The 19573-nt window shown below is 42.7% G+C and overlaps 1 protein-coding gene across 1 annotated transcript; it reads left to right on the forward strand.

Annotated features, from left to right (window-relative positions):
* The first annotated feature begins 7690 nt into the window (after positions 1–7690).
* On the forward strand, positions 7691–17000 carry LOC102492253 (olfactory receptor 2T27). The gene is made up of 3 exons (XM_006147438.1): positions 7691–7763; positions 13178–13378; positions 15777–17000. Exon 3 carries the CDS (start codon positions 15797–15799, stop codon positions 16730–16732), a length of 936 nt encoding a protein of 311 aa, XP_006147500.1. The 5' UTR covers positions 7691–7763; positions 13178–13378; positions 15777–15796; the 3' UTR covers positions 16733–17000.
* Positions 17001–19573: the final 2573 nt, after the last annotated feature.

The following is a 19573-nucleotide window of genomic DNA, read 5'->3' on the forward strand; positions in this document are numbered from 1 at the left end:
TACACACTCTAGCCAAGTCCAGCTTTAGCCAGACATTGTAGTTGGACAAGCTTGATTGTTTGAACCAAAATGGGAACGTTCAACACACATCACAGCCTCACTGATAACCTTGTGACTTTGCTGTCAAGGGTAGACCCCGTCGAAAGATGCTTGTGACCATTTTGTATGGCTTGTCTGGAAACTTCCGTAAATCTTATGCTTTAGTAAAATATTTTTTATTATCCTACAAAAAAAAATTGTACTTTTTTACAGGTCAAATATTACAGATTTTTTTGTCCAGGGAAAAGCATTGCCATGGTAGTTTATAGGATATTTTTCATTTTAAACACTCTAACTCTACCCAAACCTCTGACTCTGGACATACTTATTTAAGGGAAAAACAATTATTAGATCATTATCAAGATAACACCCTATGAATTATGTTACCCATGCTACACTTCCGCTTGGTCACTTTTAATAAGTTTTAATAAACTTCAAACCTAATGGCTTAATTTCCTCTCTTGGGAGAACATTCATTGTATTTGCGTGGTTTATAGTAAATACAAATGATCAAAAACAAGAAAAAGGGTTTTTTTTCCTACATGGCCTCGTTGTGTTATTTTTGCTGATAATTTTACCCTATCCTTAACCACCCGCTAGAGCAGTTCTGTGTAAATAGGTGCTTGGGGGAGGGACGCGGGCACCCTTTCCTCCTGGCACTGTAGCTTCTTCCCTCTGAGCTTTTCCTAGTGTACACAGCGTCCATCTCTGAATCTGTTGAACACCTTGAAGAATCTGTACAAGGTTTTGCTGAACTCGTGATGAGAGAACACACCCATGTCATCCTTGGAGACTCGCACGACCTCATTACAAAAACACTAACAAAACAGCGTAAGAAAGGGCGGGAGCCGGTCATTGCATATGCAGGAAGAGTTTCCGAATTCTAAAGAAAAGAGCAACTTTACTGTACTGTTGTATTTTTAAAAGCACAATTACTATGTGAATTCAATGTAAGGCAGGATTAACATTAGAATGCTTACAAAGTTAGCTCAACATATGAGACTACATTAAAGAGGAAAATACGCTTTTTCTATTAGTTACAAGAGTTGTGACTTAAAAACTGTCCTAGGAAATTAACAATAGTATAAAACACTTCGATGTCCTATTCTACTTGACGATCTATGATTTCGCCTCTCCATGAAATTATTGAAAATATCATTTATAAGTGGTAAGGTTATTCTTCGCTCTCTTGAAATGTGTTTCTGTGTATATGTGTCACCAATAACGAGATCCAAGCCTCCTTTGGTTTCCCAGGAATGTCTAAAACAATCTACTATCCCTCCCCCTGCTTCCCTTACTGCACTCAGAGCGGGACATGAGCTCAAATGTCAGGTCGCGGTTCCTTTTCCAATGAGTCCTTCAACTCACTGCTTCTGTCAAGATACTTGATTTAAGTTTGCTCACCAGAAATACTTATCAATTTTCAATCCAGAAATTTTGATAACAAAGAAGATCTTAGAGTGTTCTCTCTTTGCTCAGTCACTGAGATCTACAAACTTCTTGTAAAAATCAGCAGACTACCGAGAGTTGGCACTGCCTGAAATAGTCCTCTAACTATACATACTCTATTTTTTTTTAAAGATTTTTGCTAAAGGGTGTGTGTGGACAACAGAGAGACAAAGACAGAAAGCAAGCAGTCACCCCCTCACCCCGCCGGTGTGGGGGGATGGCTATGCTGCAGTCCTTTCTCCTCCATTCTCTTCTCAGGATCTTAGGCACGCACGTACCTGCTCCCAGTATAAGTTTTAAGCCTCAGGGTCTAGGACTCAAACTGCAGTCGAATACACGGGTCCAATGATGTAACCATTACACCATCTTCTGGTCCCCCAGTATTGAGTATTGTATGTTGATCATCTTTGAACCAAGAGGTTTCATGTTAATCAACTCTGTTGTTGGGGGTTGATTGAGTTGGTGAATTGGTCTTTTTTTAGATGTAGATGTACAGATACGTTTAAGATCATTTAAAACAACTATAATGGTACAAGAATTGGTCAGCGTGCATAGTATTCTATTTGCTTTAAAGTGAATGTTATTAAAGTTGTTTTATTTCTTTCTTTCATAAGAGAGAAATATCCTTGATAGTATCATGTTTTTAAGAACTATTTTATTTAACTTTATTTATTTATGTTTTAATTTGACCAGAGAGGGATAGAGTGAGAGAGAAAGAGAGAGAAGGAAAGAAAGCCACTAGGTCCAGGACTCAAACTGTGGTCAGCCATATGGGAGTCCAGGACCCTTAACCACCATGCCACCCTCCCACCCCCTAAATAGCATCTTTCCATGTCATTATCCTTCTTCTAGCCTCCTAGCCAATAAGGACTAATACCGAAAAGGACGTGCTCAGCAGTTTTAGATTGACCTGGGAACCGAACCTGGGCCTCCCATATGGCTTCAGTATCATGTGAAAACACCCTACCATTTGTGCCACCTTAAAGTGAATCTTGATGGTCAATGTCTGCACCTGACCTAGAGTCATTAAATGGTGAAAAATTGAGATTTTTAGAAGGGGCAGATCTGTGAAAACCAGGAGTCTACGATTTTGCTGCCTCCACAACCTTTCAATCACATGCCATTTGTATTTTGAATGCTGCTTCCAGGGCTTTTTGGTATCCTGAAACTTAGCTAGATTCTGTTATTTCAAACTCTCTTCCTAACAGCTTAGACTGTGACCTAAACATCACCTTTGTGATTATATGTATCAACAAGTGTCTCACCTGCTAATCCATGAGATTTATGATGGCAGGAGCAGTGGTAGTGGAGTTCCACCTTTCCCTCCAGCATGTCACTTGACAAATAGAGCCTGCAGGGAAAGTGAGTTAAACCCATGGCCAGCCCAGTGGACTCTGCCTGCAGAGGCTGGATCTAGGGTCTCGGTGACAGGGCTCCCATCACGGACGTTGCATTTCCACCTAAAGGCACTACTTTGTGTGGACTTTTGGTCCTTCACTGGCTTCAGAGCACTTTCCGTGTTTTGTCCAGTGAGCTACATGGGAGGAGATTCAGCATTCTCAAGTCCACTGGAGACACGGCACTGAGAAAGGGCACCGCCTTTGATCACGCAGGCCCTGGCTTCTCTTCTACTCCTGCTCCAGTATCTGTTTACCAGGACTGAGCCTCCTAAGTCCTATTGGCAAGTGATCATAGCACTAGCATTATAAATGGGTTTTCAGAAACTAGGGCATTTCCATTACTCCCTACCCAGACACTCGCCTTATAATTTGTGCCCAGTCATTACAACTTCCTGAAGAGTATAAAATAATCAAAGCTTCATCTGCTCATACTGATCAGACAGGGGAAAAAAAGTTAAATGATTTCAGTGGGAAAAGATAGATAACGGAGCCGGCTTGATAGATGCCAATGTTCCTATTTCTCCTCAGCCTGATGGGCTGTGAGCAGAGCTGGGATCTCTCTAATTCCCCAAAGCTAGGGCTCAGGGAAGAGCAGCTGGTGAACCAGAGCTGCCTTCACAACTCAGCCCTGCAGCCACGCCAATTGTGCATTAAGGCTGGCAATGCCCAGGAAGTGTCCTAGAGGAATTGTCTCCCTAGACTATAATCAGTTTTCAGCCTGGTATCAGCTACATACTCTGAAAGTTTTTTTCTGTTTTTTATTTTTATTTTTTGGTCAGTTCCAGTATAATTTCTCTAGAGACCTACCTTGGAATTTTCTTTGACTTATCATTAATCCTATACATTCATTAAACAAGTTACTGACTTTTTTCCCTTTTACGTATCTCTTATTTATTTCCTTCTTTTCTTTTTCCAGGACCTACTCTATTTTCACTGCCTAGAATCATGTCCTTTATCTTCTCATCTAAAATTTCCCTTTTCTGAGGTCAGAGCTAAATCTTGCCTCTCTTTTTTGTGCCCCCAGTGAACACCAGTATTTCCCCCCTTCCTTACTCAAGATTTTTCCACTGACCCAACCCGTTTGCTTATTGTATCTACATTGCACTCTTGGACTTTTGCCATCCTGGACAGCAGTGAGATTTTAAGCTAAGGACACCCAGGGTTCTGCTTCATGTCTCCTTTTGTTCTTAATCCTAGAAGATTGTCTTATTGTTAGTGGGCACTGACTTAATAGTATTAACTAAATTTTATTTAAAATCCACAAATGTTGTACTCTTTGCTTGAAATTAAAAATGGAGAAAAATAAATGCATTAAAGCCTTGTATACTAGAAAAATAATTTTATGACACAAAATTATGGTATAGGATATAGTAGTGCAATAACAATACATAAATATGGCTGCAGTAGATTAAGAAGGAAATAAAGAAAAGGAATCAAAATAAGCAACCTATTTTATTGAGCAAAATATTGAAGCCAGATCTGTCATGGACCTTAAATAATTAAAGGAAGTATGAGAGCATCTTGTGTTTATAGAGAATTTCCCTCTTTTTAATTTTTAATGTAACTATAACTTTAAGAAAATTTAGATTCCACCATTGTGCAACTCTATAGTACACAATATAATTTTTCAACGTGTTGCATATGCATGCAATACATGACAGTAAATCAAGGATATTACCATATACATAATTTTCAGCAGAGAACTTTGCATTATTTTTTCTGTTAAAAGTTTCTTCCCTTTGCCCCTCCTACTCACCCTCTGCCATCTACTCCCCTCTGTTACACTCTGTGGTATCTAAATTTATTCTCTCTACTATCATATCTTCAGATCTTTCCATTTTTACCACAGAGCACAGACATTTGGTATATATTGAGTGGGGATATCCAGTGTGTCTTTCAGAAGCTGGCTTACTTGCTTAGAATTAAATCTTCTATATTCATTCACTTTGAATCAAATGATTGGATTTCATTTTTCCTCATAGCTGAGTAGTATTCCATAGTATATATGTGCTACAGTTTTCAAATCCAGTCATCAGATCTTGGGCACGTAGGTTGGCTCTATGTCTTAGCAATTGTAATAATGCTGCAATAAACATGGATGAGCACCTGTCTCTCTACCTTCATGTTATTTGTATAAATACCAAGGAGTGGAGTTACTGAGTTGTAGGGTAGTACTAGTAGGTTTTAGAGGAATCTCCATATTGTTTTCCTCAGTGTTTGTACTAATTTACATTTCCACCAACAGTGCAAGAGAGTTCCCTTTTCACCAACATTTGTCTTCGTGTTTTTTGATCATAGCCATTCTGCCTGGGATTAAGCGGTATCTCATTGTAGTTTCAATCTGCATTTCCTTTATGATAAGGGACGTTGAATATTCTTTCATATACATTTTGGCTATTGGTGTGTCTTCTTTGGAGAGTTGTCTGTTCAGTTCATTTGCCCGTTTTTTTACTGGATTATTAGGTTTTCTTATGGGCAAGCTGCTTGAGTTTGCTATATACTCTAACAATGCCTTGTCTGAAACATAGTTTGTAAATATTTTATCCCATTCTGAGGTTGTCTCTTCATGCTAGTTATTGTTTCCTTTACTGTGAAGAAGCTTTTTAGCTTGATGTAATTCCACTTGTCTATTTTTGGGATTATTGCTTGTGCCTTAGGGTCTTGCTCAAGAAATCTTTGCCGGGACCAGCAGTTAGCATAATGGCTATGTGGCTGGACTCCTATGTGGTCGTCCACAGTTCGTGTCCCGCACCTGGTGGCTTAAAACTCACGCCAGGAATGTGTGCATGCGTGCCCAAGATCCCAAGAGGAGAATGGTTGAGAAGGGATTGTGGCATGGTCATCCCCCCTGTGGGGTGATTTCTTGCTTTCTGTCTCTCTGTCTCTCTCTGTCTGTCTGGTGAGCACACTCGCCCTATGCCAAAAACCTCTCCATAAAAAAAAAAAGAAAGAAAAGAAATCTTTGCCTACTCCAATGTCTTCAAGAGATTCTCCTAAGTTTTCTACCAATAGTTTCATACTTTGAGGCTTTTTATTTAAATCTTTAATCCATTTTTAGTTGATTTTTGCTAATGGTGAAAGATAAGGACCCAGTTTAATTTTTATGCAGGTGGATATCCAGTTCTTCCAGCACCATTTGCTGAAAATACTTTTTCCCCACTGTGTGGTCTTGTTGCCTTTGTCAAATAATAGTCAGCTGTATGATTTGGGGGTTCTTTCTGGATTCTCTATTCTGTTCCATTGTTTTGTATATCTATTTTTGTGCCAGTACCATGCTGTTTTGATTAGCACCACTATGTAATATATTTTGAAGTGAGGAAGGGAGATGCCTTGTATTTTATTCTTTTTGCACAATAGTACTGTAGCAATACCAAGTCTTTTATGATTCCAGACAAATTCTAAGACTCTTTTATTTATTTCTGTGAAGAAAGTCCTCAGTAATTTGATGAATATGTAAATTAATTTAAGTAGGGCTTGGGAACCAGCAGTTAGTGTAATGGCTATGTTGTTGGACTCCCACATAGTTGACCGCGGTTCACGTCCCGGACCCGGTGGCTTAAAACTCACGCCGGGAGCATGTGTGTGCATGCCCAAGATCCCAGGAGGAGAATGGAGGAGAAGGGATTGTGGCGTGGCCATCCCCCCTGGGGGATGATTTCTCACTTTCTGTCTCTGTCTCTCTCTGTCTGTCTGGTGAGTGCACGTGCCCTATAGCGAAAACTTCTCCAAAAAAAGAAAAAAAAAAAGAAGTAAAATAGGGGAAGAGGAAATGGAATGCAAAGCCAGTTGTTTTCAGATATTAATCGGCTGAATGAAATGAGAATGACTGGCACCATGTGATTTCTCTGATCTTTTTGGGCTGATTCTGATAAACACGTGTGACTTCCTTTCACCTGATACTACTTTGCAGTATCCATGACAGCACATAAGTAGCATGTTCATATGTTAATTGCTTTTATAGCCATGCAAATGAAGCTCATAGAACCACTGTTTCTTCATGTGTCTGAAGATCACCATGTTTGTTCAGAATGGCCGCTCTCCACAGATGTATGAAAATGCTATAAATTTTTGTATATTGATTTTTATATCATGCTACTTTTCCAAATTTATAAGTTTTAGGATTGTTTTCATGGATTCACTTGGATTTTCTTTTTTTCTCTTTTTTTTAAATATATTTTTTATTTCCATTTCTTTTATACATTTAATCACATATGTTACTTACCTTGCAAAGTGAATATTCCAACATGTATACATTTCTCACCAGTCCAGTTGAGAATACTATATACACATTATCTTCAACAGATAATAGCCTATTTCTTTATTCCATAAATGTCTTGTCTCTATTTTTCTCCTTAACGTGCTTCCTCAGACTCTCCTCCTTCACCCACACTCTTCCCACACTGTATCTGGTATTTATAACCATTTTCTATGTTTCTATATCCTCTAGTCATTCAGTTTTGGCTATAAAGTGTGGAAACATGGTACATATTAAGTGGAGACATACAATGTCTCTCCTTCATAACCTGGCTTGCTTCACTCAGCAGAAAAGCTTTCATATTCGCCCAATTTCTGTCAAAAGCCAGGATCTTGTTGTTTGAAACTTAAGTATGAGGTTGGTGGAGGTGAGCGCTGGCCACACAGCTGATAGGTGGAGTGTCCCAAGAAGGCTCTGTTGGGAGTGGCTCTCTTTTTCTCTCTCTGGAAATAAATAAATGTAAAGAAAGAAGATGTAACCATTCACAATAGAATGTTTTTCTATTTTGTCATAAAAGAGTGATGCCCAGGTGCAGTAACACAGGCAACAGGGGCACCTGCGTGGATGGGGCTGTACTGGGTGGCCCAGTGTGGCTCCTGGACCATTCTCAACAGGTGGAGGTCAGTGCCCATCTATAACACTGGTTACTGGGAGGTGGGGCAAGAGGATGGTGACACACGAGACCTGGTTTAAAACACATGCTTCTCTCTTTTTCTCTTCCTCTCTCTCTCTCTCTCTCTCTCTCTCTTTTTCTCTCTCTCAAAAATAAATAAAGAGCAAGAGAGAGAGAAAGAAAGAAAAAGAAATCCTTTCATCCACAGCACCATTAAGGAACATGGAAGGAATTATGGTAAGGGATACACCCAGACACTGAAAGACAAATAGGGCATGTTTCTAGCAAAAGCTAAAAGATCTGATTGCATAGAAAAAAGAGAAGAGAACAGCAGATGCCAGAGGCGGGAAGAGGAGGTGGGTCAGCAGAATGGGAAGGGCTTGGTTAACAAACACGGAATTACAGGTAGAGAAGTGGGATGAATTCCAGAGAACCACTGCACACAGGGCAGCCACTGTCCCTCTGCACACAGGCCAGCCACTGTCTGTGACAATTCAATGTATATGTCAGAACAGCTGGAAGAGGACATCTTCAGTGCCCACAGCTCAGAGTGATAATGAGTGCCTGAGATGGTGGATGTGTTTATTGACTTGACTGAGTCATCATGAGTGCATGTATGTATTGCAAAATCACACCAATCGTCACAAATATCTACATTCGTTATGTATCGGTTCAAACATATTTAAAAACAAAACGAACAAAAAAGAGGACCAGTTCACTGGGATAATATTAATGTACTGTTGAACCAAAACTGGCTCCATCTTGAAGACATGGATTCAATTCCCCTGGTCAACCCATACACACTGCTTTGCATACCAAGTGAGGTCTTCTGTACCTGTTGTTTTTTTGTTTTTGTTTTTGTTTTTATTTTTTGTTATTGTTGGGTTTTTTTGTTTGTTTGTTTGTTTTGTTTTTGAGGTTTTAGCTATAGGGCATGTGCGCTCACAGAGAGACAGAGAGACAGAAAGCAAGAAATCATCACCCAGGGGATGGCCACGCCACAATCCCTTCTCCTCCATTCTCCTCTTGGGATCTTGGGCACACACGCTCACATGCCTGGTGTGAGCTTAAGCCACCAGGTCTGGGACTCGAACCACGGTTGATTACATGGGAGTCCAGTGATATGGCCATTATGCCAACTGGTGGTCCCATTTTTTTTTTTTTTTTTTTTTCCTCACTCTTGACAAATTAGAGTGAGTTTTGCAGGCAATTCAGATTCACTCAGCTAAATTGCCTATGCATGTTGCTTCCTGGCTTTCATTATTATTATTTTTTGGGGGGGGAGAGGTTTTTTTGCTATAGGGCACATGCACTCACCAGACAGAGAGAGATAGAGAGACAGAAAGCGAAAAATCACCCCCCGGGGGGATGGCCATGCCGCAGCAATCCCTTCTCCTCCATTCTCATCTTGGGATCTTGGGCACGCATGAGTTTTAAGTCACCGGGTCCGGGACGCGAACCGCGGTCGACTACATGGGAGTCCAGCGACATAGCCATTACGCTAACTGCTGGTCCCCTGACTTTCATTATTTTTCATCTTTTACTTTTTCATTTTTTTAAAAGATATTTTTGCTATAGGGCATGTGTGCTTGCCATAGAGAGACAGAGAGAGACAGAAATTGAGAAATCACTCCCCAGCGGGGATGGCCACTCCACAATTCCTTCTTCTCCATTCTCCTCTTGGGATTTTGGACACGCACACAGGCTCCAGTCTCCGCTTGGGATTTTGGGCACGCACATAGAGTGAGTTATAAGCCACCAGGTCCAGGACTCGAATGTGGGAGTCTAGCGACATAACTGTTATGCCATCTGCTGGTCCCTCATTTTTTAATTTTAAGATTTAAAAAATTTTATTTTGTGTGTGCTTTGCTGTTTACCTCAAGTGTATCTTTTATGTTGTTGTTAATCTGGTATTTTTACCAAGTGAAATTATTATAAGAGAGTTTAACTCACATGACCATGTTGAAATCGTTCTTTGACACACGGCTTGCTTAAGAAGTTAGCTGCAGTTTGTGGACTTGACACATGGTCTTACATATTCTTTGTCTTTAAACCCATACTCTATCTTGAGCTCTTCTCTGCTGCTCCCGACTAATCCTTCTCTTTAAGAGCAGCCCAGGTGTTCAGTTTCTTCTGGGCCTGGCAGACACGGGCTCTGCCTTCGTAAGTGGACGTGACGAACGGCATAAACGTTCTCTCCTTCCAGCTGGTCGGCACGTGGCTTTCGCTCATTCGTCCAGTCACGTCCAATGAGTGTCTGTATGCCCAACATGTCCCAGTCACTGCCGATGGCACTTGGCTCGCAGCGGTGAGTGGAGCAGAGAAAGACGTCTGGCCTCAGGGAGCACATGCTCTGCCCCTGTTAATAATCGCTGTAAGAAGTCAGCACATTGAATAGTGTAAGGAAAGGTGACACTGCTTATAGGAGAGTGGGGGCCGCTTATGTGCGTGATGGGGGAGACCTCTCTGTGCCTGTGTCTGGGAGTGAGCCGGCAGAGGGGCGCCCCATGGGGATCGGAGCCTGTTCCTCCGAGTGCAGGAGCAAAGCCAGGCAGGGAGGAGCCCAGGTCGGAGAACGTGCGGGCACCTGGAGCGGACACTGGAGTGAGCATAGAAAGGTTCTGGGAAAGGGGCTAGCAGTGACCAGCTGGAGGCAGGAATGGCCACAGAAGCCAGGGAGATTTTATCCCTCCAGCTGAGCAGCAAGAATGCAGCTGGGGAATGGTCAGAAGGCTCCCCTCCCCCCGTGGGATCGAATTCTCCTTTTTCACCAGGACGTCCTATTGCTGCCATCACTGAAAATAGGAACTAAACTCAGGAGTCCTCTGAGTCCTCGGGGGTGACCGGGCTACCACACCATCTCCTGCTCCCTTCTCAGAACCAGCCTGGGTGCGGGCACTCACCTGCTCTCACCCCCATTCTTCGCCGGAGGGGCCGTCAGCTGCCATTGTGCCTATCCATCCTGCATGAGTTCTTAGCAGCTCGGTGACAGGTGGCCACAGTGACCTCGTGACACCTCTTCCTGGTGCCCATGGGCTCATTCTCTTCTTGCCCCCTTCATTTTCTTGACCACACGCAAATGCTGCCAAAATGTCCCCCTAGCACGTCCATGTGAATTGCCTGGGCTTGACCTCTGCGACCACAGGACAGCATCCAGCGCACTGAGGAGGGCTGGAGCCCAGCTGCAGAGAGAGAGCGGGGAGCTTTCATCCAGCTGGGGACCAAGAGCTGGTCACAGAAACTGCCTGCTCTGCTGTCTAAAACATAAAATTAAGTCAACGCATAGGTGCATGCTCACACGCTCCCACAGCATTGACGGCTATACTGAACTGCGTTTACACATTCTATTTTGCTTTATATTTCTAAATAAATGCATAGACAATAGAATGTGCAAATAGAGCAATGAAGTGGTGACCCATGCCCAAGGCTGTGCCAAGGATGTGAGGGAGTGAGGAAGAGTGTGGGCCTGCAGGCCTGAGTCCGCCCTGCTGTGTGAGTTCGTAGGGAACACAGATTTCACAGTGACAGAGGCACGCACTATAGACATCAGAGAGCCTAGGTAGAGAGAGAACCTGACAAAATGCTGAAAGTAATTAATTATTCTTTGGTGAGAATTTGAGTGTTTATTCTTTTTATTTTATTTTTTAAATTTATTTAACTTATTATTATTATTTATACATTTAATCACTATACATCATTTAGACTTTAAAGAGACTTTTCCCAGCATGATATACACTTCAGTTCAGCCCAGTTGAGAATCCTATACAAATCCTCATCAACAAAAAATAAACCGTATCTCTGTCCCACAAGTGTCTTACCCCTCTGCTTTTTCCCCAAATTTCCTTCCTTGCGCTCTTCCCCTCACACTCTCTTTCCCCTTTATCTCTAGTGTCCATTACAATTTTTAATACTGTCATGTTCTCCAGTCTTTCAGTCTCTACCATAGAGTGCAGACAGTCAGTGTATGTTAAGTGGAGACATATAATGTCTCTCTTAGTCGATGTATGTTAAGTGGAGACATATAATGTCTCTCTTTCATAGCCTGACTTGCTCACTCAGCAATAAATCTTCCATATTCGTCCACTTTCTATCAAATTCCAGGGCCTTGTTGTTTCTGGTTTTGTTTTTTGTGTTTTTTTTAATGGCTGAGTAGTATTCCATGGAGTATATGTGCCACAATTTTTCAGGCCATTCATCTGTTTGTGGACATTTGGGTTGGTTCCATGTCTTAGCAATTGTGAATAATGCTGCAATGAATATAGATGTGCAAGTGCTTTTTTGACTGAGCGTTCTCCTGACCTTTGGGTAGATACACAAGAATGGAATTGCTGGATCATATGGTAGTTCTCTTGGAAAGAGCCAAAGTCGTTCGGGCAGGGCTGCAGGGAGCACTGTGTTTGCACATCTGACAGGACACAAGCTACCAGCCATCACGCGCATAGCAAAGATCCATCAAAGCTCTGCTGGGAGCTGTGTGGTCATCCAGAGTGAGGTATGCTGTTCAGTGCAGCTTGGGGTGAATGCTCTGCCACTCACACTGACGAGCTTTGCGCTCCATCACCAGTTTTCTGGCAATCGCTTTACTGGATAGACACACATTTCTGATGTCTTCAGTAGAAAAAGACCCAAGGGCTCTCATTCTAATTTTTTTTTTAAACTCTGACCAAAACGCCCTTAATCTTGAAGGTACTTAAAATTATTTTCGCATTACGAATTTTGAGTGGGTCAGCTCCGTAGTGCAGCTATTAAGTGCTGTGTATAGCAGGCCAGATCCCACACGGCTGACCGCAACTGAAATCCTAGCCTCAGTGGCATGAAAAAAAAACACAGCAGGTAGGTGCGTGTAGGTGCCTGGGGTCCTGACAAGGTGGAGAAATGGAAAAGGTTGAGGCATAGCCACGCCCGATCGATGAGAGAGGTGCTTCTCCCCTCTCTCTCTCTCTCTCTCTCTTCCTCTCTCTCTTTCTCCCCCTGGTGAACACATGCATCTCCTGGCAACAACAAAAAAAATAATAATAAAATAAAAAGAAAGAAAGAAAAGAAAAAGAAGGAAAGAAAAAAGATAAAAGAAAAATAAAAAAGAAGAATTTGATTTTACAGTTTCTAATTATATTTCCAAACCTAATCTGTGAGCTTATTTTAAAAATATTTTATAGAAGCTTTTTGTAGTAGAAGAAACAACCCCTACTTGACCCCAAGAAGAAAGCATTTCCTAGGAATAGTTAAGATCCTAGAATATATTTCTTTCCAAACATTTAAAATACTCAGCAGGGAGGCCAGAACCTAGAAATAATTAATGTCTGGGGACAAAGTTCTCTCAGGACACACTCCCAAGATCCCAGGCTCCTGAAGTTCCTGAGTTATCCAGGAGGCGAAGTCTTACTCTCCGAGCTGTTTCTGATCACTAACTTCGACTTCTAGCCTGAAGTCCTGATAGAAACATGTCCACGTTCACCATGGATTCCAGTGACCTGAGACTGGAGGTGTGACTACCTGCGAACCAAGCAAATTTTAGCCTTCCAGCTATAAATAATGTGTTAAAGAGCTGCCTGGTTCTAAGGGGAAAGAAGACCACACCATTTTGAAGAGAAAGTGGTTGCAGAGAACACATGGAATTTTAAGGTAACCATTGCATGAGAAAGTCTAATTTATATATTAAATGGTAGAGTGCTTGCAGGATATCGACAATCAGAAAAACAAAAACATTCATTATAGGCATGAGACACAGGATAGTTTAAAGTCAGTGGGATTTTACAAAATAAAGAAGTTGATCATTTTAACTGTTTTAGGCAGATGATTTCTTTCCTGACCAGCTAACTTTACTACAGGAGTGTACTGGTTTGAATTAAATTGTGTAGCCACCCCTATTTCAACACCTCTAGTTGGAACAACAAAATAATTTGATAAAAATAAAATGAAGAACGTACTCACCGCGCTATATTGTGTAGATAAAAAGCCTGTTGCTGTCTCCTTTTTCTTTTTTTTTTTAAGAAATATTTTTTGTTCTAGGGTGCATGCACTCTCCAGAGAGATAGAGGCAGAAAGCAAGAAATCACCCACAAGAGGGGATGGCCACCCCACAGTCCCTTCTCCTCCATTCTCCCCTCTGGATTTTGGGCACACATGTACACACCCAGGGTGTTCAAGTCTCTGGGTCTGGGACTCGAACTGTGGCTACCCATGTGGGAGTCCAACGACATAACTGCTATGCCATCTGCTGGTCCCAAAAAAGCCCATTGCATAATAAAGCATTGTACTTTCTTTTTTATTTTTTATTTTTTTTTTTTGGTTTTTGCTTTTAAAGGATCTGGATTGGGTTTGTCTTGTTTGTATTTGTTCTCCTTTTTTTGTTTCTTTTTTATTTCATTTTTTATACATTCAATCACATTATTTAGCTTACAAAATGAATATTGCAATATGTGAGCATTTCTCCCTAGTCCAGTTGATTAAACTATAAAATATCTTCAACAGACATAGATGTAAACGTTCCTATCCGTTCTCTGAACCAGACGTGCTGTTAGGTCCTGGAAGACACGAGGAAAGTGTCCTTTCCCAAAGATCTTACAGGTTGTGGTGGAGACGGTCAAATGGACATTCAGTCAGTGGGACCACGTGTGGCTGTCACAATTATACAGAACACACTGAGACCATGGAGGCTGGAGCGTGGGCAGGTGTTATCCAGAGAGTAATGCCCACGACGTGGGGGGAGTAGGAGAAGCTGCCCTCGGAAACTGCAGCGGGAACGAAGCTAGGGCAGCGAGAGCGGAGCTGTCTGAAGAAGCTTCAACCATTTCCTTCTGGTAAAACCACTAAGCTTCTTACCCTTATTAGGGTGAAAATAATCAGAACTTCCCAACCCGTGAAAGTGACCCTACTACACACAGCACATAGTGAGCATCTAGGGTTTAGTTCACACTAAGCTGAAACTGCACAGCTGAGGGAATGCACCCAGACCCTGCCGTTTCCTGCTGCAGTGAGCCAGATGGGGCACATGTGGACAGCGAGCACTCACTGAGAGGCAGTTATAAATGTACACCTCACGCTCTCGGACAAAGTCCAGGGGTTGTGTTCCGGTCCGCTCTTTTCTCAAGCACACCTTCCCACATTTCATGGGCAGGGGGTGGAAGATGTGCACACTCGTAATACCAACAAGTGAGCTCTGGGAAGAGAGCTGGGTCCTTAACCCCTCAGAGTCATTTGCAGTTGTCACACTAATGTCTGATTAAGCTCTTCATATGTTAGTGACAAATATGATCGGTGGTCCAGAAAACTGATCATTATGGTCCTGACCTCAAATATCTAATAGTGGGAACTTAGCTGGGATATGTATTATCTTTAAAAAGTTCAGGCTGTGTGTCTGTCAACTCCGTTATCTAATATTAACACTGCTCATTGCACACTCAAACTGCTTGTACAGTGAGATGTGTATCCCTACCCACTCGTGCACTGTCAGGAAGGAAAACTATACGTACAGCCATGGTAAATAGTTTAGAAGTTGTCTCACTAACATCTAACGTAAACTTTGCTGCCTATGTGAGCAGAAAGCATTGTCAGTGGTCCACGAGACTGGTTAGTTCAATCCCGAGGTCTAATAGCTAAGAGTGGGACTGTTGCTTGGCCGTACCTTATCTGTAACTCCCCTGCTTTATCTATAAAATAGAACACATGCACAAAATGATCTCTGTAATTTCCCTAGCTGCGCCTGTCTCTATTCCTCACGACCAGGCAATGGCCCTCCACTACCCTATGTTTTCTTGGATTATCTCTATCCTCAACAGGTTAGAGTGAGAAACTTGAGTTTCATAATTAAACACAGGTTGTGAATGTCTGAACATGGAGACAAATCTATAAATAGAATAAGATGCTGAATATTTTCTCAAAATCTGATTAAAAAGAAAACATACTTCTTTAATCCAAATTGAGTCTTTAGATGGTGAATCAGACTACAGAATTTCCTATTTTGACTGACTTTCCTCAGTGTTTTTTCCGATTTTGACTGGCTTCCCTCAATGTTTCTTAGTTCACGTGAATTCTGGAAGTATGGAGAGAGAAAATGCAACATTCCTAGAAGGTTTCATCCTCCTGGGACTCTTCCCTGGTTATGGACACCCCCGCACTCTCATGTCCATCATCCTTCTGGTCTACCTCATTGCAATCGCAGCCAACGCCATCCTGATCCTCCTGATCTGGGTGGACCCTCGGCTGCACACGCCCATGTACTTCCTCCTGAGCCAGCTGTCCTTCATCGACCTGGCCTATGTGTCCAGCACGGTTCCCAAGATGGCCACCGACTTCTTCTCTGGAAGCAGAACGATATCACGGGTGGGCTGTGGCACACAGATGTTCTTCTGGCTGATGCTGGCAGATGCAGAGTGCATCCTCCTGACCCTCATGGCCTACGATCGCTATGTGGCTGTGTGCAACCCTCTGCGGTACTCAGCTGTCGTGAGCCCCAGGGTCTGCTTGCAGATGGCCCTGGGGTCCTGGGCGGGAGGCATGCTCAATGCCTTGGCACAGACGGTTTACACGATGCACTTTCCAACCTGTGAGAACAAGATCAAGCACTTTTTCTGCGAGATGCCAGCTGTCCTGATGCTGTCCTGCGAGGACACTTCCAGCTACCTCATGGTGCTGATGGGGATGAGCATCATGTTTATCACTGTGCCGCTGTCCCTCATCGTGGCCTCCTACGCTCGCATCTTCCTCGCTGTCCTGAGGATGAGCTCCCCTGAGGGGAGGAACAAAGCCCTGGCCACGTGCTCATCTCACCTGACCGTGGTGAGTCTCTACCTGGGGCCAGCCATCGTGGTGTACATGACCCCCGGCTCTGCCCACAGCCCGGAGTTGGACCAGGGCCTCTCAGTTTTCTACACCGTCCTCACCCCCATGCTGAACCCCCTCATCTACAGCCTGAGGAACAAGGAGGTGCTGGGGGCTCTGAGGAAGGTTCTAGGGAGCAGCTGGGCTGTCAAATAGAAGGAAAAACCATCACTGATGTACAGTATGGCCGTCCGGGAAGCTCGAGACGGTCCTGGGCATAGCACAGGAATCTTAGCATCACTGGATATGCTCTACAACATGCGAAACAAAATAGAATTTTCTCCAGAAGGCTTCTTATGGTTCTTATTTACAATCGGTTTCACACTAAAGACAGATACATCAATGATGTCTACGTGGACCACATTGTGAAATGTGAACTTAAATTGGCTTTAAATTTAAATTCATTCATCCACTTTTTTCAAATGCCAGGATCTCTCTCTCTCTCTCTTTCTCTCTTTTATGGCTGAGTAGTATTCTGTAGTGTGTATATGCCACACTTTTTCAATCCATTTGTCTGTTTTCAGACATTTCGGTTGGTTCCAAATCTCAGTTAGGGTCTATAATGCCACAATAAACATGAACTTGCAAGCACTTTTCTGACTGAGTGCCTTCCTGTCCTTTGGGTAGATACCCAGGAGTGAAATTACGAGATCTTATCATAGTTCTATTTGAAGGCCTTTGGGCATCTTCGTACTGTCCTCCACAGTGACTGTACTAATCTGCATTCCCCTCAACAGTGTGTGAGAGTCCCTCTCCTCCACGGCCTCGCCAGCACCTTATCATTCTTCATTTTTTTTAATCTTAGCCATTCTAACCGGAGCTAGGTGGTATCTCATTGTGGTTTTGATTTCCATCTCCCTTATGATAGTGAATGTTGAGCATTTTTTTATAAAAGAGGTTTTTTGCTATAGGGCACGTGCACTTGCCAGAAAGACAGAGAGAGACAGAGAGACAGAAAGCGAGAAATCCCCCCCCCCCCAGGAGGGATGGCCACACCGCAATCCCTTCTCCTCCATTCTCCTCTCGGGATCTTGGGCACGCAAGCACACATGCACAGCATGAGTTTTAAGCCACCGGGTCCGGACGCAAACCGCGGTCAACTACGTGGGAGTCCAGCGACATAGCCATTACACTAACTGCTGGTCCCTGGTGGTGGTCATTCTTATTGGGCTGCTGTGGTATCATATTTTTCATAATTGCCAGATGTGTGCACTCACCAAAGAGAGATATAGAGAAACAGAGAGAGAGGGATAAACCCCCAATGGGGTATGACCGTGCCACAGTCTCTTCCCCATTGACCCACCCTGCTTGGTACTGGGCATACACACACTTGCCTGGCGTGTTTTCCAAGCCACGTGGGCTGAGATCTGAACCCTGTCAGCCATGTGAGAACTGGGTCTGTTAACCACTAGGCTGTGGAGACAGCCTTCTCATTATGGCTTTGATTTGCAGTTTCCTAATGATTAGTGTAGTGTGCATATTTCTGTATGTTTTATTTGTACAATATATCTTGCTTTAAGAACTATCTGTTCAGATTGCTCTTTTTTTTAAGAGAGAGATTTTTGCTGTAGGACACATGTACTCACTGGAGAGACAGAGTGAGACTGAGAGACAGAAAGCAAGAAATCACACCAAAGGGGATGGCCATCCCTCAATCTCTTTTCCTCCATTCTCCTCTCGGGATTTTGTGTATGCAGGGACTCGAGCCTGGTGTAAGTTTCAAGCCTCCAGATCCAGGACTTGAACCACAGTTGGCCATGAGGGAGTCCAGCGATGTAACCATTATGTCATCTACTGGTCTACAGTCCTTCTTTTCTCTAAAAAAAAAATGTGTTTTTAAATTAATTAATTAATTTATTTATTTTGTATGCGTTGTGCTCTCACTGGAGAGAGACATAGAGAAAACAAGAAATCATCCTTTGGGAGAATGGCCACATCACAATCCCTTTTACCTCCATTCTCTTTTTGGGATTTTTGGTATGCATGCATGTGCATTCAGCATGATGTTTAAGCCACTGGGTCCAGAACTCAAACTGTGGTCGGCCATGCGGCAGTCCAGCGCCTTCACCACCACACCACCTGCTGGCCCCACTTCTAGACTTAATTAGTTGAATGTCCTTATCATAAAGGGATGTTAAATTTTGTCAAATGCTTTTTCTGCATCTATTGAGATGACCAGATAGTTTTGTCTTTTATTTTGTTGATATTGTGTATTATATTTACGGATTTGAGTATAATGAACTGTCTTTGCATCCCTGGGATAAAACCACTGGGTCATGGTGTGTGATCTTTTTGATGTGTTGTTGGAGTCAATTTCCCAGCATTTTGTTGAGGATTTTTGCATCTATATTCAGCAGGGATATTGGTCTGTAGTTTAGTTTTTGTCTAATTTTGATATCAGTATAATGCTTGCCTCATAGAATGAGTTTGAGAGAGTTGTTTCCACTGTTACTTTTCGGAACAGACAATTGACATTGGCTCTTTTTTCTTAAGTTTTTGTGGAATTTAGCAGTGTAAGCAACTGGTTCTTGGCTTTTCTTCCTTCAGATATTTTATTACCGATTCAATCTCATTAGGTGGTCTATTCGTAGTCCTATTTCTTCCTGGTTCAGTCTTTTTTTTTTTTTTTTTTTGAGAGATTTTCACTGTAGGGTGCGTGCGCTCGCCAGACAGACAGAGAGAGACATAGAGACAGAAAGCGAGAAATCACCCCCCAGGGGGGATGGTCACGCCACAATCCCTTCTCCTCCATTCTCCTCTCGGGATCTTGGGCACACACGCACACGCGCCCGGCGTGAGTTTTAAGTCACCGGGTCCGGGACACGAACCGTGGTCGACTACGTGGGAGTCCAGCGACATAGCCATTACGCTAACTGCTGGTTCCCCCTGGTTCAGTCTTGATAAGTTCACGTGTCCAAAAATTTATCAGTTTCATTAAGATTCTTCAGTTTGTTGGTATAAAACTACTTATAGTCTTTGATTATCTTTTTAATTTCT

This window comes from Tupaia chinensis, unplaced genomic scaffold (genome assembly GCF_000334495.1).
Source record: "Tupaia chinensis unplaced genomic scaffold, TupChi_1.0 Scaffold000214_1, whole genome shotgun sequence".
NCBI lineage: Eukaryota > Metazoa > Chordata > Mammalia > Scandentia > Tupaiidae > Tupaia > Tupaia belangeri.